Here is a 14,217-nt window from a genome sequence, read left to right as displayed (position 1 = left end):
TGTGTACATTAGATGGATTAGCCATGGGAAATGTGTGGGTTTACAGGAGAAGGGTTTGGGTAAGTTACTCTGTCGGAGAGTTGGTGCTGACTCAATGGGCTGAATGGCCTCTTCTGCCCTGTAGAGATTCTATTAAAATATTATTAGACTTTGTCATTGTCATGAACTCTCCATTAATAAACATAACTTTTAGGTTTATTCTAATTGTGTGCATGCAACCTAGATTTCTTCAGCAGTGGAAATAGATTCATCAAAGTGAGAAAGTTCTGTTTTTTGCTTTTTAACACAGAATCTCGTCACAAACAAGGCATCTGTAATCAACAGAAACACAGATGGTAAGATCCGTGGAAAGATTGTTCTGTTGAATGATACAATGTGTGTATTTAGTGTGCCAGTAACAAAACCTTCTCACTGTCTTCACCTGCAGAGAAGACGACAGAGATTGCATTGCCAGTCTGGGTTTCCGAGCCAGATCAGACAATGGCTAATGGTATTGACCATCAAGGTGCAAACCATCATCTCAAGATGATAGACAGAGAGCAAAGTTTAGAGGATTTGTACAAGATGGGGATGAAAAAGCTATCAGTCATGATTGAATGACAGAGCAAACTCAATGGGCCGAGTGGCCTAATTCTGCTCCTATGTCTTATGGTCTTGTGGTTTTATGAGAGGAGAACGGATTGCCTGACACTCTGGATCAGCATGCTGGGTACTGAGTTTAAAATACATCTGTCCAGAATACTGGGATGAAAAGCTCTGCTTTCCGTCTGTAACCAATCACACATCAGGTTCAGGAATTCCCTGAGCGAAAATATTTGGCTTTATTGCCCCTTCACCCCATTTGCCAGTTTTGAATCTGGTTATTGACCACAAAGATTTGTTTTCCCTTAAAAACTCTATTGAAATCTCCCAATGTATTGAAACCCTCAATTAGATTCCCTCTTGCATATCTCTAATGCAAGGAAAACGCTCCAAACTTTTCCAGCTTCTCCTCATATCTGAAGTCTCTCATCCTTTGTAACATCTTGATAAACATTCTCAGTGCCTATCTAAGGTCTTGACATCATTTCTGTAATAAGTCTGATTCAGGAGCAGAAGGGCAGGTTTAATGTGAGAATCTCACTCTTGGTGACACAGAATGGAGTGAATTACAGTGACAAGATGCTCAAAGAAGTTCTGTTTGGTACAAATGAAAAATAAGAATTAGAAAATGTGACTGCGTTTCTTCAAGATGAAAATGTGAACACTATCTGGAGTCATATGTGAGTCTTGTACGGGAAAAAGTGTGACAATCTGAAATACCTGAACACGGTAATGAATAATTTTTCAGAGACACTGACTAATTTTCATTGATTCTTGAAATTTTCTCTCCTCAGCCTCAGCCCATTCTTTCATCTTCAAAAGTAGAAATGACCACCCATCTGCAGTTCACCTGGAGAATTCAGTTGAGTGCTTGGACTGCGACAACCAAGCAGAACACAGCGTTTCCAATGATAGTGTCCCTTGGTATGCTGCCGTGTTGCATGAAAAGGTACAAAATAACCAGGATGTAACTGTTAACATTTGTAGATTGTTCACTGTATTAGGACCAGGTTCATCCAGAGTTGGGAAAGAGAGAAGAATCAGTATTGGTGTTTACAATCTTTATAGGTACTTACAGGAGATTAGTGGTTTACATTTTCATCCTGGGTACCATTGGTATTGATACAGAACAGGTGAGCGAGATGCCACCAAACTGCTGTACCACATTTCCCATTATCCCCATTCAAATTACACCAGGCTGATTCTGAGCAGAAATTATAACATGATTATTAAACAGAACGCTAAGTTCCATTTCCAAACCATTCGTAGAACCATACAATCCTTAATGGGCAGGAAGAGGCCTTTTGGCCCATCGGGTCTGCACCGACCACAATCCCATCCAGGCCCAATGCACAAAACGCCACATATTTACCCAGTTAACCCCCCCTCCCCCCAACCTGCACATCTTTAGAGTGTGGGAAGAAACCAGAGCACCCAGAGAAAACCCACGCAGACATGGTGTGAATGTGCAAACTCCAAGCAGACAATTAGTCGAGGCCGGAATCAAACCCGGGTCTCTGGCGCTGTGAGACAGCAGTACTAACCACTGTGCCAATTCCCGTGAGATGTTTTAATTAAAATGGGAACAAAGGGGAGGGCAGCCTAGGTGATAGTTTGAAGTTAATGGGAAATTTTTCCGTGATGGGAAACCCTGTGGGAGAGCAAGAAACTGTTCGATAGTTAGATGGAGAAAGCAAGCCAATGAATAGAATTTGAACGTGGGTGAGTGTGTGGGATTGAGTGCAGTTTGATGTTAATGAGAAGAGTCCATAACGGGTGAGTAAACCAGCTCCAAGCCAAGTTTGACTGAGGCGTGGGAAGGGTGTCTGATACACTCCTGGGTGTGAGTTAAATATTAAACAGTGAAACGGAATAGCTGTCCTCAACTCACTTGGAGAATTCAGTTAACTTCCTGGATTGCAACAGCCAATTAGAATACAGAATGATGCGACTGAAACATGTCAGCGGGGCACCCATCTCGGATTCACCTCAGAGTAACGGGAATCAGAATCCCGGAGGCCGGGCCTGTCAGCCAGCCTGACCCCTGGAGGAGGAATGCTGTGGAATTAAACCTCGGCTTCCTGTCTGCATGTCTGCTGGCATTGAGGGTTAACCAAACGATGCATGGTGAGTACTCCAATCGTTTATTAACTTGCCAGCAGGGAGAGCAGACACACTGACTTTCACGCTGGCGTTCTGTTGATTCATACAGATAATTAGCAGTTATAGTTAATTACAGCGAATGAGAAACCAGCAACTTTCTCATCCTTCATTTGCATGCATTAAGCGTAAGTTATTCGTCGCAAGTAGGCTTATATTAACACTGCAATGAAGTTACTGTGAAAACTCCCTAGTCGCCACAGTCCAGTGCCTGTTTGGGTACACTGAGGGAGAATTTAGTACGGCCAACACATCTAACCACCAGGACTGTGAGAGGAAATCAGAGCACCCCGAGGAAACCCATGCAGACACGGGGAGAAAGTGCAAACTCCACACAGATAGTGACCCAAGCCAGGAATCGAACCTGGGTTCCTGGTGCCATGAGGCAGCAGTGATAACCACTGTGCCACCGATAGTCCATTAGTCATTGTTTTTTCCCCTTTCTTATCCAACAGAAAACTGTCTCCTTCATTAGCGTAAATGTTAACATATCTTATTCTTTGGTATTTGTCATGGTAACTTGTCTTTGTTTCATCCTGTAGCCAAGGCCAGGAATGCAGCGTTTATGAAACTGACAGAAGTTTGATTAGTCTCTTTCCTAAGAGACTCACAACCCCCCGCTGTCCTCATTGAGGTCTTGTTTTCATTTTTACTGACAGAGTTGCCTGTTGTTGTAACTTAATTTCCACATCTACTTCTGCAGTTTTTAACTGCTTTTCACTATAGTTTCACAAGTCCTAGTAATCCCATGGTGCTTTATTTGAAGTGAGCATCCTTAATCTTGCAGAACAAAGTGAATTAAATATTTGGCCATAGCTGGAATTACAATTTCATTTCCACACTGGACTCCTGCACCACCAACATAATCTGCTTCTTTTTGTGGAAACAGGAGAAATGTGTCATGATTTTGGAAGATAAAGTGAAAATGCTCTCTGAGTATGAGGCTGAATCCAAAAGAAAGGATAGGATAATTGCAAGTCTGGAAGACCAAGTCGCCAAATTAACACAAGAACTGAATAAAGCCGTTGACAGCAACACAATAAAAACACAGGTGAGAAACTGAAATTGCAACAAGACCAAAAACTAATGCATCTGCTCCCAAATATCCATCGCAAATTCCTTGTCCATCAGTGCCACACGCAGAGATAACTGACACTAAAATAAATTGTTCTTGTCAACTCTAGAACAGCTTCACTCTCTCCATCTTTTCACAGGGTTGTACCTAAACTGCTTTAACGAATGGAGAAAAGTTTCTGAACTAGGCTTGTTGGGAACATATTTGATTACGGAGGGTCGTGTGGGCAGCGATGCTGCCTATAGTCCCACTGCAAGACATGATGGCCACACAAGTGTATTTATAATGTGACCAATCAGGTTGATGACCATGACAGGCAGTAAGAGTGGGAGGGTTTCCTGTTCAGCCATGTTCAATGCAGATTGTTGCCCCTCAAGCAATAGCCTCTGGTGGTGACAGCCTCATGACTGACAGAAACAGATAGAAGCACGTGCCATATCTGGCATTTGACAGAGAAAGCCTGTAAATCAATTGATCGTGACCATGAGCCACCTTTATCTCTCCACCATGTCTCTTCAGGGCTCCAGCTTGCTAATATGTTTGCCAGACATCCAATCCTAAATGAGCCACGATTTTGTCCATTGGGACGACTGAAGTTGTCCACCTCAGCCGCTGCCAGAATCTGTGTCCTCAACTCTGATTCCCTCATTCCCCCCTCCAGCCATGAACTGCAGTCAGCAACCTCAGCACACTCTTTGGTCAACTTGAGTTTCTGATCCCATATCCTCTCTGTCACCTACTTCCACCTCCATAACATTCCCCGTGTGTGCCTTGGGGATCAGGCTGTCTGTGACCAAAACCCTTGTCGGTACCTTTTTCACCTGAGCTAATTCTCTACTTCCCTGTAAGATGTTCTAAATACCCTCCTCCCACATATTATCCAGAGCTCTGCAGCCCATACTCTAACTGCTCACACATCTTTCCCATTGCTTGCTGCCATTAGCTTCTGTTTCTCTAACGCCCACAATTTAAAATTCTCACCCTCTTAAGAACATAAGAAATAGGAGCAGGAGTAGGCCACCTAGCCCTTCGAGCCTGCCCCGCCACTCAATAAGATCATGGCTGATCTGAAGTGGATCAGTTCCACTTTCCCATTTTCTCCCCATAACCCTTAATTCCCCTATCAAAAACCTATCTACCTGTGACTTAAATATATCTAGCGAGGCAGCCTCCACCACTTCAACGGGCAGAGAATTCCAGAGATTCACCTCCCTTTGAGTGAAGAAGTTCGTCCTCAACTCCTATCTAAACTGCACCCCCCCTTATCTTGAGGCTGTGCCCTCTAGTCCTACTATCCTTTCTAAGCGGGAAGAATCTCTCTACCTCTACCCTATCCATCCCTTTCATTATCTTATACGTCTCTATAAGATCTCCCCTCATCCTTCTAAACTCCAACGAGTACAGACCCAGTCTATTCAGCCTCTCTTCATAGTCCAACCCCCTCATCTCCAGTATCAGTCCAGTGAACCTCCTCTGCACTCCCTCCAAGGCCAACATATCCTTCCACACTTGTTCAAATCTTGTTCAAATCACTGCATGTAAACCTCCTCCAGCCTTGCAATACTTGAAGAATTTTACATTCTGGCCCTGCGAATATCTCCCCACGTTGGGAGCAATGTCACCTGGCCCAAACTCTAGAATTCCCACTTTAAATCTCACTGTCTTTTCACCTTGGAATGGGATTTTCTCGGAGTTTCCCTATTGGGGGGGGGAGCGGAATGGTGGGTGAATCTTGTATTCAGCTGATCGCATCTAATGCAGACTTGTGAAAGACAGGAGACAGTCAAAGACCATGACGTATTGGGAAAGAGACAGCCAGAAGATCCGACTTCTCTCTGACGTTACAGTACAACAGGTATGCTTTTCCGAAGATTTGGTCTTCGAACAAACTTGTTATCTAAGCTGAACGGTCCAATTACATAAATGCACCTAATTTACTTAGACCAATTTCATTCTACCTTCTAGCAGAATTAGGAATTCATTAGTCAATCGAACCCAGAAGATCTATGAGTCTTCCCACCATCCCCCCACCGTTGCCTAGTAACCTTACCTACACAAATCCAGTAGGTTCAAGAATCACTCCTAACGCCTGCAGTCCTGGGAACTGGAACTCTTTCTTGTCTGTTTTCTGTCCCTTTCATCTGTGGAGGCTAAATACATCTATTCATTACAGCTGGAATTAAATCCATCTATTCATTTCAAGAACCTTTGTAGCTTGTAGCTGCCTGGCCTACCCCTGATAACAGGGTATCTACTGTATGCTTCATTGTTCCAAAAGAATGTGGTCTGCTATTAGTTTAGCTTATTTCCCATTATCCCATTAGGGATAATTTGCTTGTTGGCCAAAAATCCAAAAATACAGTTTAAATCTTACAGTTTAATATTTGTTTGAAAATGATTATATATGTGCTTATACAGACAATACCTTTGTATAATACATATATGTGTGAGGCACACTGTGATATCCTTGGTATATATAGGGCACTCTGTGGTCCCTATTTTAAATTAATCAACTTTGTTTTAATCATCTGTACCCCCTGTTCCACACCTCCCCCTCCCTCTTTATTAGCTGAGAATAAATCTCACAGACCACAGTCAGTAAGGATCGGCAACAACACCTCCTCCACCATCATCCTCAACACCCGTGCCCTACAAGGCTGTGTTCTCAGCCCCCTACTATACTCCTTATACACCTATGACGGTTTGGCCAAATTCCCCTCCAATTTGATTTTCAAGTTTGCTGATGACACCACCGTAGTGGGTCGGATCTCAAACAATGACAAGGTAGAGTACAGGAATGAGATAGAGAGTCTGGTGAACTGGTGCGGCAACAATAATCCCTCCCTCAATGTCAACAAAACAAAGGAGATTGTCTTCGATTTCAAGAAATGTAAAGGAAAACATGCCTCTGTCCACATCAATGGGGATGAAGTAGAAAGGGTCCAGTGCTTCAAGTTTTTAGGTGTCCAGATCACCAACAACCTGTCCTGGTCTCCCCAAGCTGACACTATAGTTAAGAAAGTCCACCAATGCCCTTACTTTCTCAGAAGACCAGGAAATTTGGCATGTCAGCTACAACCCTCTCCAACTTTTACAGATGCACCATAGAAAGCATTCTTTCTGGTTGTATCACAGCTTGGTATGGCTCCTGCTCTGCCCAAGGCCACAAGGAACTACAAAAGATGATGAATGTAGCCCCAATCCATCACACAAACCAGCCTCCCATCCATTGACTCAGTCTACACTTCCTGCTGCCTTGGCAAAGCAGCCAGCATAATTAAGGACTCCACGCACTCTGGACATTCTCTCTTCCACCTTCTTCCTTCAGGGAAAAGATACAAAAGTCTGAGGTCATGTACCAACCGACTCAAGAACAACTTCTTCCCTGCTGCTGTCAGACTTTTGAATGGACTTACCTCGCATTAAGTTGATCTTTCTCTACTCTGTAGTTATGACTGTGACAGTACATTCTGCACTCTCTTGTTTCCTTCTCTGTGAATGATATGCTTTGTCTATACAGCACTCAAGAAACAATACTTTTCACTGTATGCTAATACCTGTGACAATAATCAAATCAAAACAAATTAATTCAAATCAAAAATCTACCTCATTTTGCCAAACCTTAAGTCAGCCACCTCCTAGTATCTCCTCCTTTGGCTCAGTGTCAATATTCAATCACACTAATGTAAAGTATTTTGCAATGTTAAAGGTGCTATATAAATTCAAGTTGTTGTTGACTCCGGGAACCAATCATTTTTCAGGTCTTGCTATTGTCTCAGAAGCTGCTGTGTTCTGATTTTTTGAGTTGAGCTGCCCTGTTCCTGTTACCTCTGAATACATCTTCCCATCTCAGCCAATGCAAACTAAATGGGCAAATGTATGAGAAATTTTGACTGCTCGTACATTTAGTTTGCAATTGACAGCATCCAAAATAGCATCAATGTAGAGAAAGTAACCATTTTGTTGTGATTAGTGTCCGAGTCAGTCATGATTAATAATCCAGTTAGTAATAATACTGAGGGTTTGAGTCTCAGATAGATTTTATTTTATTCAATTGTGAAACATGGGCGTCACTAGCTGGCCAGCATTTATTGCCCATCCCTAGTTGCCCTTGTGCAGTTGAGAGTCACAACATTGCTATGGGCCTGGAGTCATATGTAGTCAAACCGTGTGAGGACAGCAGATTTCCTTCCCTAAAGGACACCAGTGAACCAGATGGGTTTTTCTGACAGTTGACAATGGTTTCATGGTCATCAAGTAGATCCTTAACTCCAGATATTTTTCGAACCTGGGTCCCCAGAACCTTAGCTGAGTTTCTGGATTAATAGTCCAGTGATACTGACCATTGCAGCCCCAATTTATTAATTTATCTCAGTTACTAATATCCTAGGAAGCCACTGAACTTCCTGCACAACCTCTTCAAAAATACTTTCTGGCAGATATGTCTCACAACTGCAAGATCTTCTCTCTTTTAAGCTTGGCTAAGGGACGTCCAGTAGAATTGTAGGGAACACCATGCAAATTTCCTCCATTTCCTTTCCCCAAAGGAAAGGTGGTCCCTATTTTAAATTAATCAACTTTGTTTCAACCATCCATACCCCCTGTTCCACACCTCCCCCTCCCTCTTTATTAGCTGAGAATAAATCTACCAGACCACAGACCACAATCAGTGAGGATAGGCAACAACACCTCCTCCACCATCATCCTCAACACCCGTGCCCTACAAGGCTGTGTTCTCAGCCTTTCTTGACAGGAATAGTCACACTCAGGTTTCAGATGCGCGGCTATATCCTACTCCAATGCTTTTTAGTTTTGACAAGTCTAATGATGAGTGTAAGATCGCCATTTGTCCTTAAATTTTGTAAAATGTTTTAGTGGCAGAGCTGTTGTGGCACAAATTCCTGCCGTATGATCCTTCTCCAGTACTGAACTCTGCCGTCGTAGCAGGAAATTACATTTCAGTCTTGGTGAAAGTTCCTCTTTGGTCTGCTCCAAACTTGTTGGCCTTCTAGATCTAAGAACTGTCAGCACCGGGAGATTTCACAGCCCTCTCATGGTGGGGACGGGACTGGAAAAATGTAGCAAGCCCTTAAAAAGTCCATTGACTTTGGCAGGACCTGAAAATCTTGCTGGCAGGAAGGAAGGCTGTAAAATTCTGTCCTGAATGTTGGCAGACTGGCACATTCCAAGATCCAGAACTATGCACTGAGGAACACAGTAGATCATGGAGCAGCTGCTGCAAAGTGTCACTGGGGAAATGTCACGCTCTGAGACCTTTCATCCCTGGGTACACAGTGGGACTGAAACCTGTATATGCTTCATGTACAAGAGAATGGTTGACATGAGATGTACATTGTAAATATAACTTGTCATTTTAAGTGGAGTGAGGCATCTAGGCATGTCTTATATTGTCTGATACAAATCTGAACTATTACCTAATGCACTAATATAAATTTTGTGCATAAAATTTTTTTTTGTAAAGAAGAAGGAAGTTCAATTCCAATTGGTACATTAGCCTTGGCTAATTATTTTTAAATTGTTCCTGTCCTAATTTGTGTTGAATTTGTTAGAGTTCTCTTGGGTATCAGCAATCTAAAATCACTCAGTCGACTCCCTACACAAACAGCGCTGGACACCATGCATCCAATGCAAGGTCTTTCGTTACTTGTGCACAAGGAGAACTCTCCACGGCCAACACGGGATGGCTGGAGTGGTTCTGAGGTTACAGAGAAACATCTCAGCAGTTAGAGTCAATTATAGCAAATCAGGAACAAGAGATTTTTCACATCTTTCATTGACATGCATATCCACCAATCGTAGCATAGTCTTTTGCCCTTTCTTATCCAGTAAGAAACCAATCTTTCATTAGCATAATATGCCCCTATATCTTGCTATTTGGTAATCACCATGGTAACTTGTTCTTTGTTTTCATCCTGCTGTCCTAACCTGGAATTCAGTGTTTATGGAACAAGGTTTTAGATACACTCGCTTGTCCAGCACACCTCAGTGTTGGCCTTACTGAAGGCCTGACTGAAGGCCGGGTTTGGCTAATTGTCATTTTCCATTACTTGACAGTTTTTTTTTGACAATGACGGAACTTTAATTTTCACAACTGCTGTAAGCTAACTTTCACAAATTCACTTGTGTTGCAGGCACAGACAATCGTCATGTTGCAAGAAGAAATAAACAAAATGCAAGAAGCTGAAACTGACAATAAACGGAAGGATGGCATCATTGCCAATTTGAGGAATGAGATTTGGCAACAGGGGCTGCAAATCAGTCACCTGAAATTTGAAAGCGATATTAGCATCTCCAGTGCAACACTAGACAGTAACAATAGTCCAGTGGCAAAGGAGTATGATTGGGGGTCTAAAAGCGAGGTAAATAATAATACACCGGAATGCAATAAGGCTTTCCCTACATGATCTGTTCATATGAAAGAGGAAAATTTTATCAAAATCAGTTTGGGTAGATGCTGTTCTACTAATGTACTCCCTGCTACTGTGTTTCCCACCAGAATCATGGTTAAAATACAATTGAACAAAAATGTTCTGGTGATCATATTATCACTGTTGGGATAATTCATATTAATATAGAATCATGGAAGTCCTACACTACAGAAGGAGGCCATTTGACCCATTGAGCCAGCACCCACAATAATCTCACCCAGGCACTATCCCCAGAACCCCACATATTTACACTGCTAATCCCCCTGACACTAAGGGACAATTTAGCACAGCCAATGCATCTAACCTGCACATCATTAGACTGTGGGAGGAAACCAGAGCACCCGGAGGAAACCCACGCACACACGGGGAGAATGTGCAAACTCCACACACACACTTACCCAAGTCCGAACTCGGGTACCTGGCGCTATGAGGCAGCAGTCCTTGTCACTGTGCCACTGTGCTGCCTATATAATGCAAAGAAGGTAGAAAATTAGTAATATTAACAATCCAAGGTGATAATAGTTCAGAATTGTACTTATGGTCAAATTGGAGGTGGTCTGACATCAAACAGTCTTTGTTCCTGTAGAAAGTAACGGTGGAGGAAGCAGATGGATGCTGGCAGCGTAGTGGCACAGTGGTTAGCACTGCTGCCTCACAGCACCAGAGACCCGGGTTCAATTCCTGCTTGGGTCATTGTCTGTGTGGAGTTTGCACATCCTCCCCATGTCCGCATGGCTTTCTTCTGGTGCTCCAGTTTCCTCCCACAGTCCAAGGATGTGCTGGTTAGGGTGCATTGGCTATGCTAAATTCTCCCTCAGTGTACCCAAACAGGCACTGGAGAGTGGCAACTAGGGAATTTTCACACTAACTTTGTTTCAGTGTTAATGTGAGCCTACTTTTGACCAATAAATAAATGAAAAAAAAAGTTCATGGAGGCAAAAGTCCCGTCACCAAGTTCTTTATTTACACCATACACCTGTACACAGCCAGCTCTCCAGTTGGTCCCCACTGAATACAGGCTGGGAGTCTGACACACCTGCTTTAAATAGGGAGCACGAGGCTCCCTGATTTAACCAAGAATTAGGATTCATCATGTGTCTCTTTTTCTGTACCAACCAAATAAACAAAATCAATTCAGGACCAACTCAAAAAGAGCAGCTCCCCAGAAGGAGGGGGAACAATCTGAATGAAAAAGCAAAGCACAGAGGAAACTTAAAACATCAAATTACGTATAAGATGATGAATGGGATGGATAGGATAGAGGTGGAGAGACTCTTCCCGCTCAAAAAAGACAGTAGGACTAGGGGGCACAGCCTCAAGATAAAGGGGGGCGGTTTAGAACGGAGTTGAGGAGGAACTTCTTCACTCAAAGGGTGGTGAATCTCTGGAATTCTCTGCCCGTTGAAGTGGTGGAGGCTGCCTCGCTAAATATTTTTAAGAAGCGGGTTGATGGGTTCTTGATAAGAGAGGGGATTAAGGGTTATGGGGAGAGGGCGGGAAAGTGGAACTGAGCCACAACAGATCAGCCATGATCTTATTGAATGGCGGGGCAGGCTCGAAGGGCTGGATGGCCTACTCCTGCTCCTATTTCTTATGTTCTTATGTAAAATGTGATTATCAGGGTCAATAATACACCCCAGCCCCTGTGGTGCCCAGTGAGCACGGAAAGCGTCAACTGTGCCTGTGGACACCACATGCTCCCTCTTGAGGGGCACCTGGCCGCGAATGTAGCCACAGTAGAGGGGTAGACAGTCAAGATGGACAGCCCCCTCGATTGCCCACTGCCTGGACCTATTGATGGCCATGACTCATCAGGTGTCTCTTTTGAATACTGAACAAATAAACTCAAATTAACTTAGGGACAAATTAAAAGGGGCAGCTCCCCAAAAGGAGAGGGAGCAGCCCGAACCAAAATCAAATCACAAAGGAAACTTAAAACATTAAATCATAACATGATTGTCAAGGTTTATAATACTCCCCAGCCCGTACGGTGCCCAGTGAGCGCAGAAAGCATCAATCGCGTCCATGGACACCGCATGCTCCCTCTCCAGGGACACCTGGCCACAAGCATAGCCACGATAGAGGGGCAGACAGTCAGGGTGGATGACCCTGTCAATGGTCCGCTGCCTGGATCTGTTGATGGCACGCCTTACTAGGCCAAGACTCATCAGGTACTTCTTTCAACACCAAATCTCATCAGGTAGTTCATACCTGATGCCAACCTCATTAGCCTGGCTGAAGTCATCACAGGTGCCTCCCCTGTTAGCAGGGTCCACAGCAGGGTTTAGGATTAGGATATTGGGGCAGGAGGAGGTGAAAAAGCAGCTGGTTGCATCTCCTTTGCAGGAAAGTGGAGGCCAGTAGTTTGTAGGATACAATTCCATCAGAAAGTAGAGAAAGCGAAGGATTCACTCAGCATGGGTTTCAGGCAGAAGTGGTTAAATTGTGGGAGATGTGTATTGAATGTGAAGACCGGTGGGATTGGACTCCCGGTTGCCAGGGTGACAAGAAGGGTTGCAGATGCCATTTTGAAAACAACATTTTCAGGGTACAAGGCTGGATCCTGCTGTTTCTGAAATGTGCTGCAGTCCCTTCTGCAAGACAGCAGCCCTGTCCCACCACACTCTGTAGGTGGTTCCAACCCCCTGTCCCCTTTCCCAGTTACACCCAGTGTCCCTCACTTCATCAGATACAGATGAAGAGGACTATTATGTCAGACGTTAATTCTGTATCCTGTCAGGAGCGTAGGTGTTGAAGTAAATGTTTAAAAATGCAATTCACATTGATGTGGCTTCTGATTATTTTAGTGATGATGAGACGTCTGTTAATTATTTCTTTAGCTCACAGAGGTAACAAGGAAATCGAGTGAGAAACGAGGTGAAGAATTTCAAGATCCCAGGCTACCGGACATAAAAATCATGATAAATCTTGCAGAAGATGAGAGTGAACATGAGGAAGCAGAAGTTAAAACGGCGGATCAAGACGAAGCTGAACTTCTTGATTCTGACGAGAAGCCTGACTTTGAATTGGAAGATGAGATTCCGGAGGAACTCACAAGATTAACCGGCGAAAACGAAAAGTTGAAGACGCTGTTGGAAGAATTAAGAACACGCTGCAAAATTTCCAGGGGTACCTGTTAAATCACGTCTGTTTGATGAGGAATTTATCTGAAAAGTTCAAACAATTGTATTTGTACTTGTTTTTCCAGAATGGCGAAGAAGTTAGAATTTGTGCAGAAATTAATCAAACCTCCATTTGCAAAATATTTGGATAATGGTACACAAGGAGGGGGCAGTTCATTCACTTTGTACCTCCAATCGGTTTGTTACAAGTTCCAAACAGACTCATAAATTAATTGGGTTTTTATCTAATTTTCAGGCACTGTCTAAAATAGAATAGATTTAAATTCTGTGGAAAAATATCAGCTGCGTTTTTAAAATGCTAGATTTAACATGTTACAAGTTAGATTCAAACCCCGTGTACTTAACGTATTGCAGTAGTGACAAAAGTCTAAAATATCCGTCACAGCCTTTAATTATTATGGAGAAGATTTATGCATTTCTATTTATTACCAGTGACCAGTATATTTGTATGTGTTTCCTACCCTCAGAGTGATTGTCCCAATTTAAATAATCTCAGCAGCAAGCTTTGTGAGTTAAATACATAAGAAGGTTATTTTATTGTCACACACTTGTCCTGGAGGTTTTAGCCAAAACATCTCATTCACTCAATTCACACGCATCATCACAAAGATCAGATACAGATGAATATAAAACAATATAATTACAATGCATGACTGTCTTTAGACTCTTTTGTGGCAGGTCTGTAGTTTCTTAGATGAGTTGATACTTTAGTTGAAGTGAAGGTCTTATAAAGCAGGAAATTCTTAGTAAGTTGGTTCTCAGGTGAACCTGAAGTTGGAACCAGTTGGCTTCTCTGACTTTCAAGGTA

At 43.0% G+C, this 14,217-nt stretch overlaps 1 protein-coding gene across 1 annotated transcript in view; it reads left to right on the top strand.

Moving 5' to 3' along the window:
- LOC145360007 (coiled-coil domain-containing protein 27-like) overlaps window positions 1-14,217 on the top strand; it is a 40,016-nt gene that overhangs the window by 8,332 nt on the left and 17,467 nt on the right. Inside the window, exons 3-7 of the mRNA XM_080214908.1 lie at window positions 290-335; window positions 1,377-1,531; window positions 3,632-3,793; window positions 9,970-10,197; window positions 13,107-13,395. Coding sequence (XP_080071034.1) covers window positions 290-335; window positions 1,377-1,531; window positions 3,632-3,793; window positions 9,970-10,197; window positions 13,107-13,395 — 880 coding nt within the window. The remainder of the gene's footprint in view (window positions 1-289; window positions 336-1,376; window positions 1,532-3,631; window positions 3,794-9,969; window positions 10,198-13,106; window positions 13,396-14,217) is intronic.

Source organism: Carcharhinus amblyrhynchos, chromosome 30 (genome assembly GCF_965287045.1).
Source record: "Carcharhinus amblyrhynchos chromosome 30, sCarAmb.v2.hapA, whole genome shotgun sequence".
Lineage (NCBI taxonomy): Eukaryota > Metazoa > Chordata > Chondrichthyes > Carcharhiniformes > Carcharhinidae > Carcharhinus > Carcharhinus amblyrhynchos.
The sequence above is the reverse complement of the archived record's forward strand: the minus strand, read 5'-3'. Positions and strand labels throughout refer to the sequence as shown.